Source organism: Narcine bancroftii, chromosome 14 (genome assembly GCF_036971445.1).
Source record: "Narcine bancroftii isolate sNarBan1 chromosome 14, sNarBan1.hap1, whole genome shotgun sequence".
NCBI classification, from domain to species: Eukaryota; Metazoa; Chordata; class Chondrichthyes; order Torpediniformes; family Narcinidae; genus Narcine; species Narcine bancroftii.
In genome coordinates this window covers 38,223,245-38,245,890 of record NC_091482.1, presented here as the reverse complement: position 1 = coordinate 38,245,890, position 22,646 = coordinate 38,223,245, and the positions used below count along the sequence as shown (strand labels likewise).

The window sequence follows — 22,646 nt, the reverse complement described above, 5'->3', positions numbered from 1 at the left end:
TGTGGTGGGAAGATGGGGTGGGGGGGGGCGGGGTGCCAGCGAGGCCAGCTTGTCCCACGTCTGCTAAGAGGGGCCGATTCTCAGTGCCGGACTCTGTTCTTGACCAAAGAACTCACCGAGTAGTGATAGCAGTGTGCCATAGACCAGTTCCATGGAGGATGCCTGTAGATCTTCCTTGGGGGCCGTCTTGATGCCAAGTAGGACCTAGGGTAGTTCGTCTGCCATGAAGGCCGATTTGAGGTGGCAGTGGAATCGTTCCATGAGTACTTTGGCTTGGGGATGGTAGGCGGAGGTGTGGTGTAGCTTAATCCCCAGGAGGTCTGCCAGTTGTGACCAGAGGGCGGATGTAAACTGGGCACCTCTGTGGCACGTGCTGGAACCCCAAACCTGGCAATCCAGTGGGCGAGCAAAGCTCTGGCACAGGATTCGGCAGAAGTGTCCTTGAGTGGAATGGCTTCTGGCCACCTTCACATGTGGTCGACTATGGTCAACAGGTAGACACCGGTGTCTCTCTGGATGTGCTCGAACCTCTTTGCTGGAAGATCGAACTGCTGCACTGGGGTCTTGATGTGGCGATGGACCTTGCAGGTTTGGCACTGTGCAGTTATGAGCCATCTGAGCAACCTGTTTTTTGAGGCCATGCCACACAAATCACTCTGCCACCGAGCACACTGAGGCTTTGGTGGACGGGTGCGCAAGGTCGTGGACCATTTTGAAGGCTTGTGGTCTCTATTGTTACGGTACTACCGGATGTGACGTGCCGGTGGAGACGTTGCAAAGTAGTGTGCCAGGACTGTTTGGTAGCTTTAGGTCCTCAAGGCGGAGGCCCGTGATAGCGGTTTGGAACACCTGAGTCTCATTGTACCCCTTTTGTGTCTGCATTAGTTGGGCTAACTGACAAAAGACAAAGGAGGAAAAACCCAACACCCAACCCCAACCAACCAATTTTCCCTTGCAACTGCTGCAACCGTGTCTGCCTGTCCCGCATCTGACTTGTCAGCCACAAACGAGCCTGCAGCTGACGTGGACATTACCCCTCCATTAATCATCGTCCGCGAAGCCAAGCTAAAGAAAGAAAAGTTGGGCATAGTTCAGGCCAGGGGCCAGGTTGTGCATCGTGGGCTGCAAGAGTGAATCGGCAACGACATTGTCCTTACCTGCCAGGTGCCATCTCCTGCTGTCCGTGGTAAACTCGGAGACATAGGACAGATGTTGTTGCTGGTGTGCTGACCAGGGATCTTTGGCTATGGCGAGGGCTTGGGTAGTGGCTTGTGGTCGGTAAACACAGTGAATGGTCTGCCCTCCAGGAAGTACCAGAAGTGCCTGATGGCCAGGTAGAGGGCCAGGAGCTCCCTGTTGAAGGCACTGTACTTGAGTTCGGGAGGGCATAGGTGCCAGCTGAAGAACGCTAGGAGCTGCCACTGACCTTTCACCGCTTGCTCCAGGCACTCCCGATGGCTGTGTCTGATGCATCCATGTAGAGTGCGATTTGTGTGTTGGACTGTGGGTGGGCCAGTAGGGTGGCTCTCACCAAGGCATCTTTCATTGCATTGAAGGCTGCTTTGGCCTCCCTCATCCACTTCTGGATCTTGTTCTTGGCGCCGATCATTGAGAATAGTGGTCACATGATGGGGGCTTCCCCCGGAATGAATCAGTTGTAGAAATTGACCATCCTGGTGGACTCCTGCTGGCCCTTGAGGATATTGGGTCTCGCAACCTGGCTTATGGCCACGACCTTCTCTGCTGATGTGGTGACTACGTCTGCAGTCATGGCGTGGCCCAGACACTGCAAGGATTCTTTGCCAAACTGCCATTTGACCACGTTGACTGTGAGGTCAAACAGCCAGGTGGGCAAACAATGTGCAGAGGTGGGCTTTGTGCTCAGTATGAACCCGAATGGAGATGAGGATATCGTCGAGATTATAAACACAAAGTCCAGGTCCCTGCCCATTGCATCCATTAAGCGCTGGGATGTCTGGGCCACATTCTTTAGGCCGAAGGGCATTTGCAGGAACTCAAAAAAGCCGAAAGGACGGCTGTCTTACCAATGTCATTGTGGTGACTGGGATTTGATGGTAGCCCCATACCAAATCGACCTTGGAAAAGACCCTTGTGCTGTGCAGGTTGACCGTGAAGTCCTGAATATGAGGGATGGAGTAGCAGTCCAGTGTGGTCACGTCATTCAGGCGCCAGCCCCCGGAGGCCTTGGGGACTATTTGTAGGGGGGATGCCCAGGGGCTATCCGACCTGTGGATAACTACAATTCTTGTAGGTGGGAGAACTCTTCTTTGGCCAACTGCAGTTTGTCGGGGGGCAGCCTTCTGGCCTTGGCATGGATCAGGGGGCCCTGGGTTGAGATTTGGTGCTGTACACCGTGTTGGGGCATGGCAGAGGTAAACTGTGGGCGTAGGATGGTGAGGAACTCATTAAGGATGCAGGCACATTCGTCCTTGGGGGTGCTGATGCTGGCTACACCTGGGCCACAAGCGCTGGTGCCCTTGAGGCGGACTGTTTGGAAGATGCAGGCATGCACCAGATGCTTGCCTTTCAGGTCGACTAGCAGGCTGTGTGCTTGGACGAAGTTGACCCCCAGGATTGCTGTACCCACTGTGGCCAGTATGAACCGCCAACGGAACTTCTCTCTGCCGAGCTGTATTTGCACTTTACGTGTGCCGAAGATTCTGATCTCCGTTCCATGGCTGTGCGCAGTGTGCAATATTGATAAATAAAAATCTACCGTTAAAATTTTAAATGTGGAAAAAGATCCAGCAGGATAGTATGTTTTGGTAGAATGTCAAATATATTCAGAAAATTGGACCTTGTTGAATTTATATGCCCCAAATGTAGAAGATAGTAAATTTATGGAAGATGTTTTTATGAAACTGTCAAATGCCAGTGGTAAGATTTTGATGGGAGGTGATTTTAATTTGACGTTAAATTCAAAAATGGACAGATCAGGAAGATGTACAGGAGATAGTCAAGTGTCTAAGGACTTGAAAGTATTAATGGTAGATATAAGGCTGATAGAAATATGGAGAAAAATGCACATGAATAATATTGATTATTTATTTTACTCCTTCCACCAGAAGACATATTCACGAATTGACATGTTTTCACTGGCAGCTATCTTGGACAAAGGTTAGTGCATATAGGTGGAGATTAAGGTAATGTTGAAAAGAAAAGATTTTTGTGATTTTGTAAGAAAACAAATACAATTTGCGGAAATAATAAAGATTCGGTAAAGAATATATTTGTTATATGGGACGCTTTAAAGGCATATTTAAGAGAACAAATAATTAGTTATATAGTAAAATTTTTATAAAGGACTATGTTTAGGAAGTAGACCAATTAGAAAAATAAATAACTGATTTAGAAAAAACAATAAAAATTAGTCCAAATGAGGAAAAGAGAAAATTAATGGAAAAAAAAAGGTCAAACGTATAGATACAAATAATGTGACTTTATTTTTTAAATTATATGTTATTTTTTCCAATGAAATACATTTATTAATTTTCATGTACCATTGCTGTACTCTCAGCCTCTCTTCTGATTTCCAAGTTGACATTATACATTTTTTTGCTACAGCAAAGGCTATCATAATAAATCTTTTTTGCACTTCATCCAGTTTGAGGCCTAATTCCTTACTTCTTATATTACTTTAAAGATTTCTGGATTTTTTGGTATGTTGTTTTTTGTGATCTGATTTAGATCTTCCCAAAACTTTTTCACTTTCTCACGTGCCCAAAATTGCATGTACTGTTGTTCCCATTTCCTTCTTCTTCTTTGGCTTGGCTTCGCGGACGAAGATTTATGGAGGGGGTAAAAAGTCCACGTCAGCTGCAGGCTTGTTTGTGGCTGACAAGTCCGATGCGGGACAGGCAGACACGATTGCAGCGGTTGCAGGGGAAAATTGGTTGGTTGGGGTTGGGTGTTGGGTTTTTCCTCCTTTGCCTTTTGTCAGTGAGGTGGGCTCTGCGGTCTTCTTCAAAGGAGGTTGCTGCCCGCCAAACTGTGAGGCGCCAAGATGCACGGTTTGAGGCGTTATCAGCCCACTGGCGGTGGTCAATGTGGCAGGCACCAAGAGATTTCTTTAGGCAGTCCTTGTACCTTTTCTTTGGTGCACCTCTGTCACAGTGGCCAGTGGAGAGCTCGCCATATAACACGATCTTGGGAAGGCGATGGTCCTCCATTCTGGAGACGTGACCCATCCAGCGCAGCTGGATCTTCAGCAGCGTGGACTCGATGCTGTCGACCTCTGCCATCTCGAGTACTTCGGCGTTAGGGATGTAAGCACTCCAATGGATGTTGAGGATGGAGCGGAGACAACGCTGGTGGAAGCGTTCTAGGAGCCGTAGGTGGTGCCGGTAGAGGACCCATGATTCGGAGCCGAACAGGAGTGTGGGTATGACAACGGCTCTGTATACGCTTATCTTTGTGAGGTTTTTCAGTTGGTTGTTTTTCCAGACTCTTGTGTGTAGTCTTCCAAAGGCGCTATTTGCCTTGGCGAGTCTGTTGTCTATCTCATTGTCGATCCTTGCATCTGATGAAATGGTGCAGCCGAGATAGGTAAACTGGTTGACCGTTTTGAGTTTTGTGTGCCCGATGGAGATGTGGGGGGGCTGGTAGTCATGGTGGGGAGCTAGCTGATGGAGGACCTCAGTTTTCTTCAGGCTGACTTCCAGGCCAAACATTTTGGCAGTTTCCGCAAAGCAGGACATCAAGCGCTGAAGAGCTGGCTCTGAATGGGCAACTAAAGCGGCATCGTCTGCAAAGAGTAGTTCACGGACAAGTTTCTCTTGTGTCTTGGAGTGAGCTTGCAGGCGCCTCAGATTGAAGAGACTGCCATCCGTGCGGTACCGGATGTAAACAGCGTCTTCATTGTTGGGGTCTTTCATGGCTTGGTTCAGCATCATGCTGAAGAAGATTGAAAAGAGGGTTGGTGCGAGAACACAGCCTTGCTTCACGCCATTGTTAATGGAGAAGGGTTCAGAGAGCTCATTGCTGTATCTGACCCGACCTTGTTGGTTTTCGTGCAGTTGGATAATCATGTTGAGGAACTTTGGGGGACATCCGATGCGCTCCAGTATTTGCCAAAGCCCTTTCCTGCTCACGGTGTCGAAGGCTTTGGTGAGGTCAACAAAGGTGATGTAGAGTCCTTTGTTTTGTTCTCTGCACTTTTCTTGGAGCTGTCTGAGGGCAAAGACCATGTCAGTAGTTCCTCTGTTTGCGCGAAAGCCGCACTGTGATTCTGGGAGAATATTCTCGGCGACACTAGGTATTATTCTATTTAGTAGAATCCTAGCGAAGATTTTGCCTGCAATGGAGAGCAACGTGATTCCCCTGTAGTTTGAGCAGTCTGATTTCTCGCCTTTGTTTTTGTACAGGGTGATGATGGTGGCATCACGAAGATCCTGAGGCAGTTTACCTTGGTCCCAACAAAGCTTGAAAAACTCATGCAGTTTGGCATGCAGAGTTTTGCCGCCAGCCTTCCAGACTTCTGGGGGGATTCCATCCATACCTGCTGCTTTGCCACTTTTCAGTTGTTCGATTGCCTTATATGTCTCATCCAGGGTGGGAACCTCATCCAGCTCTAGCCTTAGGGGCTGTTGAGTGAGCAGGGCGGAATCTTGGACTGAGCGGTTGGCACTGAAAAGAGATTGGAAGTGTTCTGACCATTGGTTGAGGATGGAGATCTTGTCGCTGAGGAGGACTTTGCCGTCTGAGCTGCGCAGCGGGCTTTGGACTTGGGGTGAGGGGCCGTACACAGCCTTTAGAGCCTCGTAGAAACCCCTGAAGTCGCCAATGTCCGCGCTGAGCTGGGTTCGTTTGGCGAGGCTAGTCCACCACTCATTTTGGATCTCCCGGAGTTTGCGCTGAAGATGGCTGCATGCGCGACGGAAGGCTTGTTTCTTCTCTGGACAGGACGGCTTTGTAAGGTGAGCCTGGTGGGCAGCTCGCTTCTTTGCCAGCAGCTCCTGGATTTCCTGGCTGTTTTCGTCAAACCAGTCCTTGTTTTTCCTGGAGGAGAAGCCCAGTACCTCTTCAGTGGATTGCAGTATGGTAGTCTTCAACTGATCCCAGAGGGTTTCAGGGGACGGGTCCGTGAGGCGGGTTGCATCGTCGAGCTTTGCTTTGAGGTTTGCCTGGAAGTTTCCTCTCGCTTCGTCTGACTGCAGGTTTCCAACATTGAACCTCTTTCTGGGGGCTTTATTGTTCCTGGGCTTTGGCTTGAAGTGAAGGTTGAGCTTGCAGCGAACCAGCCAGTGGTCAGTGTGGCATTCCGCGCTAGGCATGACCCTGGTGTGGAGCACATCTCGTTTGTCACTTTCTCGCACCAGGATGTAGTCCAGGAGGTGCCAGTGTTTGGATCGGGGATGCATCCAGGTGGTCTTAAGGCTGTCCCTCTGCTGAAAAAGGGTGTTTGTAATGACAAGCCGCTGTTCTGCGCAGAGCTCCAACAGGAGGCGCCCATTGTCGTTGCACTTGCCGACGCCATGCTTGCCCAGGATTCCTGGCCAGGTTTCTGAGTCTTTGCCGACACGAGCGTTGAAGTCGCCCAGGATGACAACCTTGTCGGCTGTAGGGGTGCGTTGGATGAGGTTGCGCAGGTCGGTGTAGAACTTGTCCTTTTCTGCATAGAGAGTTGAGAAAGATATTATGCGAAATAAACAAAGGTATTATGAGCTGGGAGAAAGAGCTTATAAGGTGTTGGCATGGCAGTTAAAGAAAGAACCGGTATCCAGGACTATAGTAGCAATGAAAGACAAAATTGGTCAGATGGTTATTAAATTGAAGGAAATAAATGAGAATTTTAGAGAGTTTTATGTCTGAATTAAAACAAGATGAAATTAAAATTGAACAATATTTGCAACAAATCCAATAACCAAATTTGTGTGAAGAGGAGAAGAAATAATTATCTAATTCTTTTGCAAAAGATAATAATAGGTAGTAAAGGAAATGACAAGAAACATGTCGAGAATAGTTAGCACAAGATTCGTGGGGGCAAAGGGAATGTTTGCTAGGTGCCACCAAATCATGTGTGCGGATGTGGGATTGGCTGCAACTCCAACAATTAGGGAGGTAAAAAGGGTATGTTAATAGTGTTTGCATTTTTGGGGGATTCTATCTTTTCTTATTTTCTAACTTTTCTAATTTCTACACATTTATTTGTATAATAGATACAATAAAGTGCCACGTTTCCCAGTGGAATTTTATAAGGAATTATTGGTGCCAATTTTTAAAGAGATATTAGATCAAATGAGAGAAGTAAATGATGTACCAGAATCTTTCAAGATGGCATTGATCATGGTAATACCAAGAAAAGGGAAAGATCCATTACAAGCAGCTTCTTATTGACAAATATCTTTGATAAATGTAGATTATAAAATTGTATCCAAATTGTGGGCCAATCGTTTGGTTAAAATATTTCCAAAATTAATTTTCCTGGTCCTGATGGGATGCATCCCAGGATACTGAGGGAAATGGTGGGAGTTATAGTGATTTACCAAAATTCTCTGGATTCTGGGCAGGTCCTAGCAGATTGGAAGGCAGAAAATGTCATGCCACTTTTTAAAAAAGGATGTAGGCAGAAGAAGAGTAACTATCGGCCAGTTAGCTTAATGTCTGTAGTCGGGAAAATGCTTGAAGCTGTCATTAAGGATGAAATAGCAAGACATTTAGAATGAAGGGGTTCCATCAGGCAAATGCAGCATGGATTCAGAAAGAGCAGGTCTTGTTTGACAAACTTGCAGGAGGATATAATGTGTATAGAGGGTGTTGTATATTTAGATTTCCAGAAGGCATTTGAAAAGGTGCCGCACGAGAGACTTATCAATAAGATACAGTTGAATGGAGTCAGGGGATGTATTTTGTAATGAATTGAGGATTTATTAACTAACAAAAGGCAGAGAATTGGGATAAATGGGTGTTTTCCTGATTGGCAGACAGTGGGAAGTGGGGTGACGCAGGGGTCGGTGCCGCAGAAGGATATAGTTAAATTAGGTGAGTGGGCAAAGGTTTGGTAGATGGAAGTCAACGTTAGTAATTGCGAGGTTATCCTTTCTTTCTTTCTTCTTTGGCATGGCATGACGGATGAAGATTTCAGCCCACTGGCAGTGGTCAATGTGGCAGGCACCAAGAGATTTCTTTAAGCACCTCTGTCTCGGTGGCCAGTGGAGAGCTCGCCATATAACACGATCTTGGGAAGGCGATGGTCCTCCATTCTGGAGACGTGACCCACCCAGCGCAGTTGAGTCTTCAGCAGCATGGATTCGATGCTTGCGGACTCTGCCAACTCGAGTACTTCGATGTTGGTGATGAAGTCATTCCAATGAATATTGAGGATGGAGCGGAGACAGCACTGATAGAAGCGTTCTAGGAGCCGTAGGTGATGCCGGTAGAGGACCCATGATTCGGAGCCGAACAGGAGCGTGAGTATGACAACGGCTCTGTACACGCTGATCTTTGTGTGTTTCTTCAGGTGGTTGTTTTTCCAGACTCTTTTGTGTAGTCTTCCAAAGGCACTATTTGCCTTGGCGAGTCTGTTGTCTATCTCTTTGTCGATCCTTGCATCCGATGAAATGGTGCAGCCGAGGTCGGTAAACTGGTTGACCGTTTTGAGTTCTATGTGTCCGATGGAGATGACGGGGGTGCTGGTGGTCATGGTGGGGAGCTGGCTGATGGACGACCTCAGTTTTCTTCAGGCTGACTTCCAGGCCAAACATTTTGGCAGTTTCCGCAAAACAGGACGTCATGCGCTGGAGAGCTGGCTCTGAATGGGCAACTAAAGCGGCATCGTCTGCAAAGAGTAGTTCACGGACAAGTTGCTCTTGTGTCTTGGAGTGAGCTTGCAGACGCCTCAGATTGAAGAGACTGCCATCCCTGCAGTACCGGATGTAAAGACCGTCTTCATTGTTGAGGTCTTTCATGGCTTGTTTCAGCATCATGCTGAAAAAGATAGTAAAGAGGGTTAGTGCGAGGACGCAGCCTTGCTTCATGCCGTTGTCAATGGAGAAGGGTTCGGAGAACTCATTGCTGTATCTGACCTGACCTTGTTGGTTTTTGTGCAGTTGGATAACCATGTTGAGGAACTTGGGGGGGCATCCGAGGTGCTCTAGTATTTGCAAAGCCCTTTCCTGCTCACGGTGTCAAAGGCTTTGGTGAGGTCAACAAAGGTGATGTAGAGTCCTTTGTTTTGTTCCCTGCACTTTTCTTGGAGCTGTCTGAGGGCAAAGACCATGTCAGTAGTTCTTCTGTTTGCGTGAAAGCCACACTGTGATTCTGGGAGGACATTTTCGGCGACACTAATTATTAGCCTATTAAGGAGAATCCTAGCAAAGATTTTGCCTGCAATGGAGAGCAGCGTGATTCCCCTGTAGTTTGAGTAGTCTGATTTCTCGCCTTTGTTTTTGTACAGGGTGATGATGATGGCATCACCGAGGTCCTGAGGCAGCTTTCTTTGGTCCCAGCAGAGCATGAAAAACTCATGCAGTTTAGTATGCAGAGCTTTGCCGCCAGCCTTCCAGACCTCTGGGGGATTCCATCCATACCTGCTGCTTTGCCACTTTTCAGTTGTTCAATTGCCTTATATGTCTCTTCCCGGGTAAGGACCTCATCCAGCCCTAGCCTCAAGGGTTGTTGAGAGAGCTGGAGCAAGGCGGATTCTTGGACTGAGCGGTTGGGACTGAAAAGGGATTGGAAGTGTTCTGACCATCGATTGAGGATAGAGATCTTGTTGCTGAGGAGGACTTCGCCATCTGAGCTACGCAGAGGGCTTTGGACGGTGTGAGGGGCCGTACACCGCCTTTAGTGTCTCATAAAAACCCCTGAAGTCGCCAATGTCGGCGCTAAGCTGGGTTCATTTGGTGAGGTTAGTCCACCACTCATTTTGGATCTCCCAGAGTTTGCGCTGAAGGTGGCTGCATGCAAGACGGAAGGCTCGTTTTTTCTCTGGCCAGGAAGGCTTTGCAAGGTGAGCCTGGTGGGCAGATCGCTTCTTTGCCAGCAGCTGCTGGATTTCCTGGAGTTTTCGTCGAAACAATGAGACATGTTTGCCTTTTAATGGGAAAATCCTTTTACTGGATGCAAGAATCAATACCGGTGGACAGTCCTTCCCCAGGGCTTTACAGAATCACCAAATTTATTCGGCCAGGTCTTAGAACAAATACTAGATGAGGCTCCTCGGATAGAGAATTGCCAGTTGATACAATATGTTGATGATTTGTTAATTACGGGAAAAACGTACGAATTAGTTAAACAGTATACTGTTGAACTTTTGAATTTTCTGGAGAATAAAGGTCTCAGGGTGAGCGAATCCAAATTACAATTAGTTAAATCAGAAGTTAAATACTTAGGTCATCTGGTAAGTCAGGGAACTAGGAAAATAAGTCCAGAGAGGATACAGATCCCACCTCCCAAGAATGCCCAAGAACTTAGGAAATTCCTTGGTTTAGTGGGACATTGTAGAATCTGGATTGAAAATTATTCTAGCCTGGTCAGATTCCTCTATGATAAACTCACGATTCTAGGGGGCGAAGCTGTTGTCTGGACAGAGGAAGAGATTAAAGATTTTAACTTGGTGAAACAGCCTTATCAGTGCCCCAGTGTTGGCTTTACCCGACCTAAATAAGCCATTTGACCTATATACCAATGCGAAAGGAGGTGTAGCCACCGGGGTACTAACACAAGAGAGGGCAGGCTGTAGACAGCCAGTTGCTTTTCTGTCAAAAGTTTTAGACCCTGTTTGTCGTGGTTGGCTAGAATGTGTGCAAGCCGTCGCAGCCACTGCTAGTTTAGTTGAGGAAGGACGAAAGATTACGTTTGGTGCCCCGATGATAGTTCACATCCCTCACACAGTCCGCAATATTCTCTTACAACATGCTGGAAGGTGGCTTACAGACTCTAGAATTTTAAAATATGGAGTGATCCTAATGAATAGGGATGATTTGACCCTGATTACGAATAAAGAACACAATCCAGCAGCTTTCTTGGTTTCTCCAAATTCTGACAATACCATAAATGATTTAGAGCATGTATGTTTAGAGGTAATAGATTTACAGACCAAAATTAGAGAGGATTTAAGCGATGAGCCTTTACAGGAGGGTGAAAGGTGCTTTATTGATGGATCTTCCCGTTGCATTGATGGCACTCGCTATAGCGGGTATAGTGTAGTGGATGGGAAGGAAGGAGTGGTGATTCAAGCTGGTCGCCTCCCCGGTCATTGGTCGGCACAATCTTGTGAATTGTATGCCCTCTGTAGAGCTCTCCAGGGTCCAGAGAACAAGGTGGGCACTATCTACACGGACTCAAAGTATGCTTTTGGTGTAGTGCACACCTTTGGGAAGATCTGGAAAGTGCGGGGTATGATAACTGGAAAAGGACAAAAGTTGATTCATGAAAACTTAATTGTCTAATCTCTAGATGCTCTTACATTACCTGAGAAAATAGCTGTAGTTCATGTACGAAGCCATCAAAGTGGTGACAGTCCTGAAGCACAGGGGAACAGACAGGCAGATGCAGCTGCCAAACAGGCTGCGCTCACGGAGAAAATAGACATGCAGCTGTTACTGCCCACCCCACTTGAGGTTAAAAAGACTCCCATCTTTTCACGGGAAGACCAGGGAATGCGTCAAACCGTTGATGGGTTGTGGTGGATGGCAGAAGGACGTCAAGTACTGAACAAAGCCTTGGCTCGGCAAATTATTGATCAGCTACACCAGCAGACACACAGGCACTTGTGGATACTTTTGTACGGTCTTTTCATTGCTCGGGTATATTTTTTCTTGTCTTCTTCTTTCTTTGGCTTGGCTTCACGGACGAAGATTTATGGAGGGGTAAATGTCCACGTCAGCTGCAGGCTCATTTGTGGCTGACAAGTCCGATGCGGGACAGGCAGACACGGTTGCAGCGGTTGCAGGGGAAAATTGGTTGGTTGGGGTTGGGTGTTGGGGTTGTCCAATCTGTCAGAGAGTAAATAAGAAAGTTATGCGCTAGGTAATGCCTGGCAGTCGCGATATAGCTGTAAGCCCGTTTCAACGGATACAAATTGTCTTTACGGAATTACCTAAGATAGGGGTTTACAAATACCTCCTGGTGATGGTAGATCATTTCACACGATGGGTTGAGGCTTTCCCGACCCCTAATGATCGTGCCAGCACCGTTATCAGGATACTACTGGAGTCTGTGATTCCACGATATGGTATGATTGAAACCATTGACTCAGATCGAGGTACACATTTTACCTCTCAGGTACTCCAGGGTGTGTGCAAAATACTGGGAATAGATTGGCAGCTACATACCCCATGGCACCCCCAGAGCTCAGGCTGTGTTGAACGAATGAATCAGACCTTGAAAAATCAGCTCTCTCGACTTCATGAGGAAACTGGCCTCTCCTGGATTAAATGCTTACCCTTAGCTTTAATTAGGACTCGCACAGCTCCTCGTAAGGACCTTGCTGTCTCACCATATGAAATGATGTTTGGTCTTCCTTACATGGGATTCCACACTGATACCCCTATCCCTGAGGCTAATGACCAGTACATATCTAAATATTTACAGGGACTTTCTACTTCTCTCCATGACTTAGGACAGAAGGGTTTATTAGCTCAAACCCCACCCCTGGAGTATCCTATTCATTCTATTAAACCTGGTGATTGGGTATATGTAAAAGCATGGCAAGATCACCAACTAAAACCTGTCTGGGATGGCCCCTATTGTGTACTTTTGATTACAGACACTGCCGTGCGAACGAAAGAAAAGGGATGGAGCCACAACCAACGAATTAAACGAGCTGCTGAACAACAGACTAACAACATTGATAATCTACCCTCCACCTGGCGTGTAGTCCTTCATCCTTCTGATCTGAAAGTTACACTACGCTGGGAAAAAGTGCTGTAATGTTGTTTTTACCATTTGCTGAACGGCTCTAGAGGAGTAGATTTGATCTGTATTTTGGCCTCTACAGGTATTAAAAAGAGGAGTTTTAAAGGGATAGCACAAAGAAGATGGTGGGACAATGACAAACAGAATGTTAGTCAGGATTGTACATATAGCAGAGATAGTGTGAATACATATGCTAATGTTCACAGACAGGCTGCAACTCACAGGTTCAGTGATAATTATGCTAATGTTCGCAGACAAGCTGCAACTCACAGGTTAAGTGATAAGAAACACCCCTCCCCAACTTGGTCTCCTGTAAAGCATCCTTTGGGTCACACAGACATTTGGAATGTTAAGCACCACCTCGGTAAGGGGAGTTCCAGCTGTAGACATAAGCTGGTCCTGAACACCATAGCTGCTTGGCATTTAAATCATTTAATCAGACTCCAGGCAGCCTTGGAGATCATCACCGAACAGACAGCAATGGCCCTGAATTTATGGGTTGAAGAAAGATGACAGATACGAGCCACAATTCAACAAAACCGCCTGGCTCTCGATTACTCGTTGGCTGCTGAAGGCAGCGTTTGTGAAAGACTGGTTAATGACAATGCTCACAATGGTCAGGGGGTTAAAGACACTTCTTTAGGAGTTAAAAAATCTTCCCATGTCCAGGTTCAGACTTGGCAACCTCGATCGGGTGTGGGATGGAGTAGACTTTTTATTGGTAACTGGAGTTTGATACCCACAGCCCTTATAGCAGCTGGACTCACTATTCTGGCCATTATGGTGCTCCCCTGCCTAAAGACGTGTGCAGTATTTAATTCAACGGACCCCTCGTCAGATCACTAGAACCCAAAGGATGTATGTTTCCCTAATTCTGTCTGATGATGCTGAAACTGCAGTTCGTTTACTGACCAGCTGGGAAAAAGACCAAGTTTACAAGTAATACATTCCAGTTGAGAAGTCATGAAGCGTAGCTAAAAGAAAAGTGAGGATTGTGAGAGATAAGTAAAACTGATATAAAAATATGAAAGATGAGGAAACTAGTATGGATATATGTGTAATGAATAAAGCCAGTATGAATAGGATAAGAATAGATATTGAATGTAGGAAGTAAAGTTAGTTTGAATAAGATAAGGGTCTTCTAGCCTTAGATTAGCAAGTTCTGCATATAAGAAGGTTGTAGCCCTGAGAGTCGGGAAGGTGTGAATTAGAACAAAGGCAGGTTTATGAATAAGGACAATAAGGACAATGACATGATGGGACACCGACAGGATACCCCCTGGTCCTCCAAGTTCACAGAAACAGCACATAGGCAGACAGGATTGCCTAATGCCAAACTCATCCAGGAGGCAGAAGATTGTAAGGGGGAGAGTATTTCTATACTGAAATAAAAGTTGGGTGAGCCCCAGTGTATGTGTGTATTCCCAGGGTAAGGGGAAAGCACCCAACTCTGCATTGTAGTATAGTAAATGTTCTTTGTTCTCAATTTTTGTCTCGAGCAATTTCTGTGAAGGTACTTCTGTTTCTCACACATCTACTCTCCAAGTGGGGCGTCCCTGGGCGCCCGTGTTCATGAGCAGGCATGATGGGGTTGCAGAATCCAGGGAGCAGAAGACAGATGGTGGGGCACCAGAAAACAAAGACCATCCTCCCCTGTATGCAAAGGAGATGCAGCAGAGACAACCCACAGGATGGTGAACACAGAGGCAGACCAGCAAGTTGCTCTGTGGCTGAAAAAACAGAGGCGGTAGATCTGTTGGCAACTCGAGGTGAGGATCATTAGATGGAGGTGATGTAGACTGTGAAAGGTGGTCATTAGTTACAATGGGATGCAGACAAGGTAGGGGTTTAATGGGTGGATTAGGTTGGTTTAACCCCCCAGGAAGGGGTTTAATGGGGGGGTGGGTTAGTTTGGTTTTACCCCTAGGGAGGGGTTTAATGGGGGGATTATGTTGGTTTATCCCCCAGGGAGGGGTTTAATGGGGGGATTATGTTGGTTTATCCCCCAGGGAGGGGTTTAATGGGAGAAATTAGGTTGATTTAAACCCCAGGATGGGTTTAATTGGGGGGAGAGGAATTAGGTTGATTTAAACCCCAGGGTGGGTTTAATTGGGGGGAGGGGAATTAGGTTGGTTTAAACCGCAGGGAGGAATTCAAACTCAAAGTGGGCCACAGCGCCTGCGCAGGAGCCAGAGATGCCGGCCTGAAGCCCTGTGCGCCTGCGCCCCGCCGTCCACGGAGGCCGGCCGTTGTCCCTGGATCCGGAGTGATGGCGGCTCCCAACCCGTATATGCGCCTGCGCGTCTCCGGCCCACAGAGCCGGCGTCGCCATGGTGACGGGGGTCGAAACAGGAAGGAGAGGCGCCGATCCGCGCCGTGCGCATGCGGGAGATGACAGGTTTTCGGTGGCCTCTGGTCCTGGGAGTTACTGATTAATAAAGTGTTCATTTATGTTCAATGTCGCAATGTTTCACAGTGTTCTGCCTCATCAGTAATCATCTGTAATTAATCTGCTACCAATAGTTCTTAATCTTTCATACAGCTAATCAATGTTAATTTGTCATTAATATGTTAATATTATGTAATCCTTAATATCCTCATCAATAATTAGTTAATTTGTTATTAATGTGGCAATGTTTCACAGTACTGTGTGTGCCTTATCAATAATCATCTTTAATTTGGGTTAGTTAATAATCCTTGGTACTCCTTTCAATAGTTAATTTGGAATTAATGTTATCACAATGTTATAATCCTTAAAATGCCTCATCAATAATTTGTTAATTTGTCATTAACAAATTTATCAATATTTCACAGTGTTTTCTGTACCTAATCATTGATGATCTGTAATTAATATGCTGTCAGTATTTCATAGTGCTTCATATACCTAATCAGTAATTAGTTAATTTGGAATTGATATGTTATCAGAATATCATAATCTTTAAAATACCTGATCAATAATGAGTTAATTTATCACTAATATATCCATATATCACAGTGCGTTCTATCAATAACGGCCTGTAATAAATATGCTGTCAGTATAATAATCCGTTTTCTATTATCAGTACAATCTTTAATCTTGCCAATTTATAATTAGTTAATCATCTGTAATTAATGAGCTATTGGCATTTTGTAATCCTTAATGTGCCTCATCAATAATTGGATAATCATCTAAAATCAATTTGATCAGTACTTCATCATTTTTAAAGTACCTGATCAATAATTAGCTATTCAAATATAATTAATATGTTAGCAGCATTTTATTATCCTTTGTATCCAAATCAATAATTAGTTTGCAATTAATGTTATCAGTATTTCATAGTCCTGAATATACCTCAACAGTAATTAATCATATGGGATTAATATTTTATCTGTATTTCATGGTTTATCTAACTAATAAATAATTAGTTAATTTGTTATTATTATGCTGTACAATAATCTGAAACGTACTGAATGAATAATTATTTAATTATTTGTAATTAACATTTTATCCGTACAATAATATTTAATCAGTTAATATGGAATCAATATATTATCAGTATTTTATATCCTTAATATATCTAATCAATAGTTAGTGAATCATTTGCTATTCACGAGGCAGGTGGATGGATCCATGGATAGGATGGGTTTAGAAGGAGTGGGCAGGTGGGTGGGATGGATTCATGGATAGGATGGATTTAGAGGGAATGGGCAGGTGGGTGGGACGGATCCATGGATAGGATGGGTTTAGAGGGATGTGGGCAGTTGGGTGGGACGGATCCATGGATAGGATGGGTTTAGAGGGATGTGGGCTGGTGGTTGGGATGGATCCATGCATTGGACGGGTTGAGGGATGATTGTGGAAAACATCTGAACGAGGTTCAATTTATTCCAGAGCCGTTGATCAAGGTCACAGCAGGAAGAGACTGTCCACCCACGGACAGCGACAGAGAGGTGACGGACTCACAGAGGACTAGGAATGAGGGGCACAAAGGGGACTGCATACCCTAGGGCTCGGATGGAGCAGGATGAGGAGGAGACGGAGGGTCCGAACGAGGAGATCGAACTGCCCGACCTCATCATGGACGTCGAGGACGATGTGCTGGAAGGGGAGAGTGAGGATGTTTCAGAGGGTGAGGTTCCCAGCCCCACTGCTCGCTGCAGGATGGAGCTTTACCACCGGAGGAGGAAGTGTGAGGGACTGTCTCATGGCAGTAGGCAGCTTCCCCGCCCTGGGAGGGAGCTTTCCCACTGTAGGAGGGTTTGTGAGGGTGCATTGCAGTGAAGGAGGGAGCTTACCCACTCTTTATGGAAGCTTCCCACTTGCAGGAGGGGTGGTGAGGGTGTTCCTGGTTACCCTGGTCCCACAAGTTTTGTTGCCATGACCCAAAAGTAGTTGGTGAAACAGGAGACACTAGATCTCTGCTGCGGTTCTGAGTCTGTCGATTGAGGAGGGCAGACAGTTGCTGGTGTGTGTCCAGACCCAGCTGGCATCCCTCCATCTCAGGGCCCTGCAGAGATGCTCACTGAGCACCATACACAGTGGCAAGTGCTGGCCACCAACTTCCTTCACCGGGGTCACTGCCTACAGGAAGGCACTTGGCTCCCGGTGGCAAAAATCAGTCGTGCTGCAATAATGGAGCTGCCCGCATTTTACTGGGAGCTGATGCGGGACTGGGGCTTGGTGTCTGCTGGAGAGGGTAGTTTCCGACCTGCAGCAATGGGTGTCAGGGTGGCTTGGGGGTGGCGGGGGGGTTGGGGTAAAGCAATCCTGGCTGTGCTGAGCCATGATCAGCTGGACCAAAAGCCTGACAGGCTTTGCAGGAGCCGGTCCGGGATAATGTTAGCCGCCTTATGGCATTTTGCACTATCCTGTTCCAGGATGCGCCAAAGTGGTTCCTGTACAGGTTGCTCCTGCACACTTTTCACTTCCTCATGCTTGTCAGTCATCCAGACGCGCTGTGACGGTCTGTTTTACTGGTCAGCAGCATGGGAGGACCCAGTAGAGGTCACCAGGAACCTGGGTGGAGAGTGCTGCACTGAGCAGTGCCATGTAACCGCTTCCTGAGTCGGTTCACCAACACCCCGGCCACTTGTCACTTCTGTTGACAGGAGGAGACGGTGTACCACATCTTTGTGGAATGTGTGAAGTTGCAGTTCCTCTTCACCTACCTGAAGGGGCAGCTCCTCAAATTCTGGTTGCAATTCAGCACCACGTTCCTGATCTTTAGCTGCTCTTTGCAGAAGATCTCCTTGTGGGGTTGCTGCAGCAGTTGGCAAAACTTGCCATTCACGGGTCGAAGCGGCGGGCGATCAAGGGGGTGGAGAGACTGACTGCCTGCCAGTCTTTCGGGGTGACATCCGGGCTAATATGGTGTTGGAGGGGAAACACACGGTATCTAAGGGATGGTGGCCGAGTTCAGCGAAAAGTAGGTCCACCAGGGGATCGCGTGAGTGGTTGATGATGAAAATCGTGTTTTAATTTGTTGTGTGATAGAGGTGGTGATAATTACTGCTTCACATGGCTTTGTTGCCACATATTATGGTGGTTTTTGGTTTTAGTTTTAGTGTGTGATTTATGTTTGTAATGTTATAGTTTGAAAAATGTTTGTATGTATATACAAAAAAAAGTGGCAGTGAGGAAGATCTGCAATGTGGGAATTGGTTGTCTGGCAGAGGGGGCTGACTGACTGACAGGACACTGACTAACTCTCTCTCCACCCCCTCTCTCATCTCCTTCTCTCCACCCCCATCCCTCTCTCTGCTTACCCACATTCCCCGCTTTCCCCACCTCCTTCCCCCACAAACCCCTTCCCCCACCAACCCCTCCCACCCTTTTCCCCCCCTACGGTTAACCCCCACTCTCCCTCTCTTCCCCCTCCCCCATTCCCCACTTTCCCCTCCCCCTTCCAGCCCCTCATCCTCCCACCCTCTCTTCCCCTCTCCATCCCCCTCCTCCCCTTCCCTTTCACCCTACCCCCTATCTCCTCTCCCTCCAACCCTTCCACCCCCCTTTCACGCACACCCTTCCACACACACTCCCCCCTTTCACACACCTCCTTCCACACCTTCCCTCTCCCCCTCCCCCTTTCCCCCACCCCCTCCCCTTTCCCCCCACCCCTCCCCATTCCCCCTCCCCTTTCCCCCTCCCCCTCCCCTTTCCCCTCCCCCTCCCCTTTCCCCCCCCCTTACCCCACCCCATATCCCCCTCCCCATTCCCCCTCCCCTTTCCCTCCCCTTTCCCTTCCCCCCTCCCCCTTTCCCCCTCCCCCCAGACCCCCTCCCCCTTTTCCCCCTCCCCCTTTCCCCCTCCCCCTTTTCCCCCTCCCCCCTTTTCCCCTCCCCCCTTTTCCCCTCCCCCCTTTTCCCCTCCCCCCTTTCCCCCTCCCCCCTTTCCCCCTCCCCCCCTTTCCCCCTCCCCCCCTTTTCCCCTCCCCCCTTTCCCCCTCCCCCCTTTCCCCCTCCCCCCTTTCCCCCTCCCCCCTTTCCCCCTCCCCCCTTTCCCCCTCCCCCTTTCCCCCTCCCCCTTTCCCCCTCCCCCTTTCCCCCTCCCCCTTTCCCCCTCCCCCTTTCCCCCCTCCCCCTTTCCCCCCTCCCCCTTTTCCCCCTCCCCCTTTTCCCCCTCCCCCTTTTCCCCCTCCCCCTTTTCCCCCTCCCCCTTTTCCCCCTCCCCCTTTTCCCCCTCCCCCTTTCCCCCTCCCTCTTTTCCCCCTCCCCCTTTTTCCCCCCCCCCTTTCCCCCCTCCCCCTTTCCCCCCTCCCCCTTTCCCCCCTCCCCTTTTCCCCCTCCCCCTTTCCCCCTCTCCCTTTCCCCCTCCCCCTTTCCCCCTCCTCCTTTTCCCCCTCCCCCTTTCCCCCCTCCCCCTTTCCCCCCTCCCCCTTTCCCCCTCCCCCTTTCCCCCTCCCCCTTTCCCCCTCCCCCTTTCCCCCCCTCCCCCTTTTCCCCCTCCCCCCTTTCCCCTCCCCCCTTTCCCCCCTCCCCCTTTTCCCCCTCCCCCCTTTCCCCCTCCCCCTTTCCCCCTCCCCCTTTTCCCCCTCCCCTTTTCCCCCTCCCCCTTTTCCCCCTCCCCCTTTTCCCCCTCCCCCTTTCCCCCTCCCCCTTTCCCCCTCCCCCTTTCCCCCTTCTTCCCCTCCCCCCTCTTCCCCTCCCCCTCTTCCCCTCCCCCTCTTCCCCTCCCCCTCTTCCCCTCCCCCTCTTCCCCTCCCCCTCTTCCCCTCCCCCTCTTCCCCTCCCCCTCTTCCCCTCCCCCCTCTTCCCCTCCCCCCTCTTCCCCTCCCCCCTCTTCCCCTCCCCCCTCTTCCCCTCCCCCTCTTCCCCTCCCCCCTCTTCCCCTTTTCCCCCTCCCCCTTTCCCCCTTCTTCCCCTCCCCCCTCTTCCCCTCCCCCTCTTCCCCTCCCCCTCTTCCCCTCCCCCTCTTCCCCTCCCCCTCTTCCCCTCCCCCTCTTCCCCTCCCCCTCTTCCCCTCCCCCTCTTCCCCTCCCCCCTCTTCCCCTCCCCCCTCTTCCCCTCCCCCCTCTTCCCCTCCCCCCTCTTCCCCTCCCCCCTCTTCCCCTCCCCCCTCTTCCCCTCCCCCCTCTTCCCCTCCCCCCTCTTCCCCTCCCCCCTCTTCCCCTCCCCCTCTTCCCCTCCCCCTCTTCCCCACCCCCTCTTCCCCTCCCCCCTCTTCCCCTCCCCCCTCTTCCCCTCCCCCCTCTTCCCCCCCTCTTCCCCCCCTCTTCACCTCCCCCTCTTCACCTCCCCCTCTTCACCTCCCCCTCTTCACCTCCCCCCTCTTCCCCTCCCCCTCTTCCCCTCCCCCTCTTCCCCTCCCCCTCTTCCCCTCCCCCTCTTCCCCTCCCCCTCTTCCCCTCCCCCTCTTCCCCTCCCCCTCTTCCCCTCCCCCTCTTCCCCTCCCCCTCTTCCCCTCCCCCTCTTCCCCTCCCCCTCTTCCCCACCCCCTCTTCCCCACCCCCTCTTCCCCACCCCTCCCCCTCCACCCCCTCTCTCCACTCCCTCCCTCTCTCCCCCTTTCTCTGCACCCCCACCCTCTCTCTCTCCACCCCCACTCTCCCGATCACCACCCCCCTTTCCTGGAGCAGAGCCCATTGACCCTTCGCAGGACAGGAAGGAGACGTTGTACAAGGCTCTGACCTTGCTGGGGATGTTGGCCTGTCTCATACTCCTGGGTCTTGTCATTTACTTCACAGTGATCTGTAAGTGAGCTCTCTCCCCACTCTCCTCTCTCTCCCTCTCCTCTCTCTCCCTCTCCTCTCTCTCCCTCTCCTCTCTCTCCCTCTCCTCTCTCTCCCTCTCCTCTCTCTCCCTCTCCTCTCTCTCCCTCTCCTCTCTCTCCCTCTCCTCTCTCTCCCTCTCCTCTCTCTCCCTCTCCTCTCTCTCCCCCTCCCCTCTCTCCCCCTCCCCTCTCTCCCCCTCCCCTCTCTCCCCCTCCCCTCTCTCCCCCTCCCCTCTCTCCCCCTCCCCTCTCTCCCCCTCCCCTCTCTCCCCCTCCCCTCTCTCCCCCTCCCCTCTCTCCCCCCCTCCTCTCTCCCCCCCTCCTCTCTCCCCCCCTCCTCTCTCCCCCCCCCTCCTCTCTCCCCCCCTCCTCTCTCCCCCCCCTCCTCTCTCCCCCCCTCCTCTCTCACCCCCTCCTCTCCCCCCCTCCTCTCTCCCCCCTCCTCTCTCCCCCCTCCTCTCTCCCCCCTCCTCTCTCCCCCCTCCTCTCTCCCCCCTCCTCTCTCCCCCCTCCTCTCTCCCCCCCTCCTCTCTCCCCCCCCTCCTCTCTCCCCCCCCTCCTCTCCCCCCTCCTCTCTACCCCCTCCTCTCTCCCCCCCTCTCTCCCCCCCTCCTCTCTCCCCCCCTCCTCTCTCCCCCCCTCCTCTCTCCCCCCTCCTCTCTCCCCCCCTCCTCTCTCCCCCTCCTCTCTCCCCACTCTCCCCTTCTCCTCTCTCCCCCACTCTCTCCCCCTCCACTCTTCTCCCTTTCCCTTACACTCCTCCCCTTCCCCTCTCCTCTCCTCCCCTCCCCTCCCCTCCCCTCTCCTCTCCTCTCCTTCCCCTCTCCTCTCCTTCCCCTCTCCTCCCTTCCCCTCTCCTCCCCTTCCCCTCTCCTCCCCTTCCCCTCTCCTCCCCTTCCCCTCTCCTCCCCTTTCCCTCTCCTCCCCTTCCCCTCCCCTTCCCCTCCCCTTCCCCTCCCCTCCCCTCCCCTTCCCCTCCCCTCCCCTTCCCCTCCCCTGCCCTTCCCCTCCCCTCCCCTTCCCCTCCCCTCCCCTTCCCCTCCCCTCCCCTTCCCCTCCCCTTCCCCTCTCCTCCCCTTCCCCTCTCCTCCCCTTCCCCTCTCCTCCCCTTCCCCTCTCCTCCCCTTCCCCTCTCCTCCCCTTCCCCTCTCCTCCCCTTCCCCTCTCCTCCCCTTCCCCTCTCCTCCCCTTCCCCTCTCCTCCCCTTCCCCTCTCCTCCCCTTCCCCTCTCCTCCCCTTTTCCCCTCCTCCAACCCTTTCCTCCTCCTCTCATCCCCCTTTCCCTCTCCTCTCCTCTCTCTCTTCCCCTCTCCTCCAGCTTCTCCTCCTTCCCCCCCACCCCTCTCCACCTGGTGACGTTGACATCTCCCTTCTGCTTGTCCAGACTTGGAGGCCCGTCGTGGCCTGCAAACAGCCCAGGATGGGATACGGAACTCAACGGAGGAATTCCTGCGTCTGCGGGAGAGGATCCAGCAGCGGGAACAGCTCTACTGCTCCCAGTTCCTGAACTCCACCGAGCACTGCCTGCACCTGTTCTGTGAAAAATACGGTGAGCCAGGGCTGTTCATCTCGTATGGGG

General features: G+C 50.3%; 1 protein-coding gene across 8 annotated transcripts in view; it reads left to right on the top strand.

Annotated features, from left to right (window-relative positions):
* LOC138750035 (C-type lectin domain family 4 member A-like) overlaps positions 1 to 22,646 on the top strand; it is a 97,767-nt gene that overhangs the window by 35,298 nt on the left and 39,823 nt on the right. For 3 of the 8 annotated variants that reach the window (XM_069912201.1, XM_069912193.1, XM_069912197.1), the window contains exons 2-7: positions 3,087 to 3,138; positions 8,098 to 8,429; positions 12,731 to 14,648; positions 16,751 to 16,988; positions 20,934 to 21,047; positions 22,452 to 22,616. In XM_069912201.1, coding sequence (XP_069768302.1) covers positions 16,835 to 16,988; positions 20,934 to 21,047; positions 22,452 to 22,616 — 433 coding nt within the window. In that variant the 5' untranslated portion in view covers positions 3,087 to 3,138; positions 8,098 to 8,429; positions 12,731 to 14,648; positions 16,751 to 16,834. The remainder of the gene's footprint in view (positions 1 to 3,086; positions 3,139 to 8,097; positions 8,430 to 12,730; positions 14,649 to 16,750; positions 16,989 to 20,933; positions 21,048 to 22,451; positions 22,617 to 22,646) is intronic. The other 5 variants (XM_069912198.1, XM_069912196.1, XM_069912199.1 and 2 more) reach the window with 5 other exon arrangements.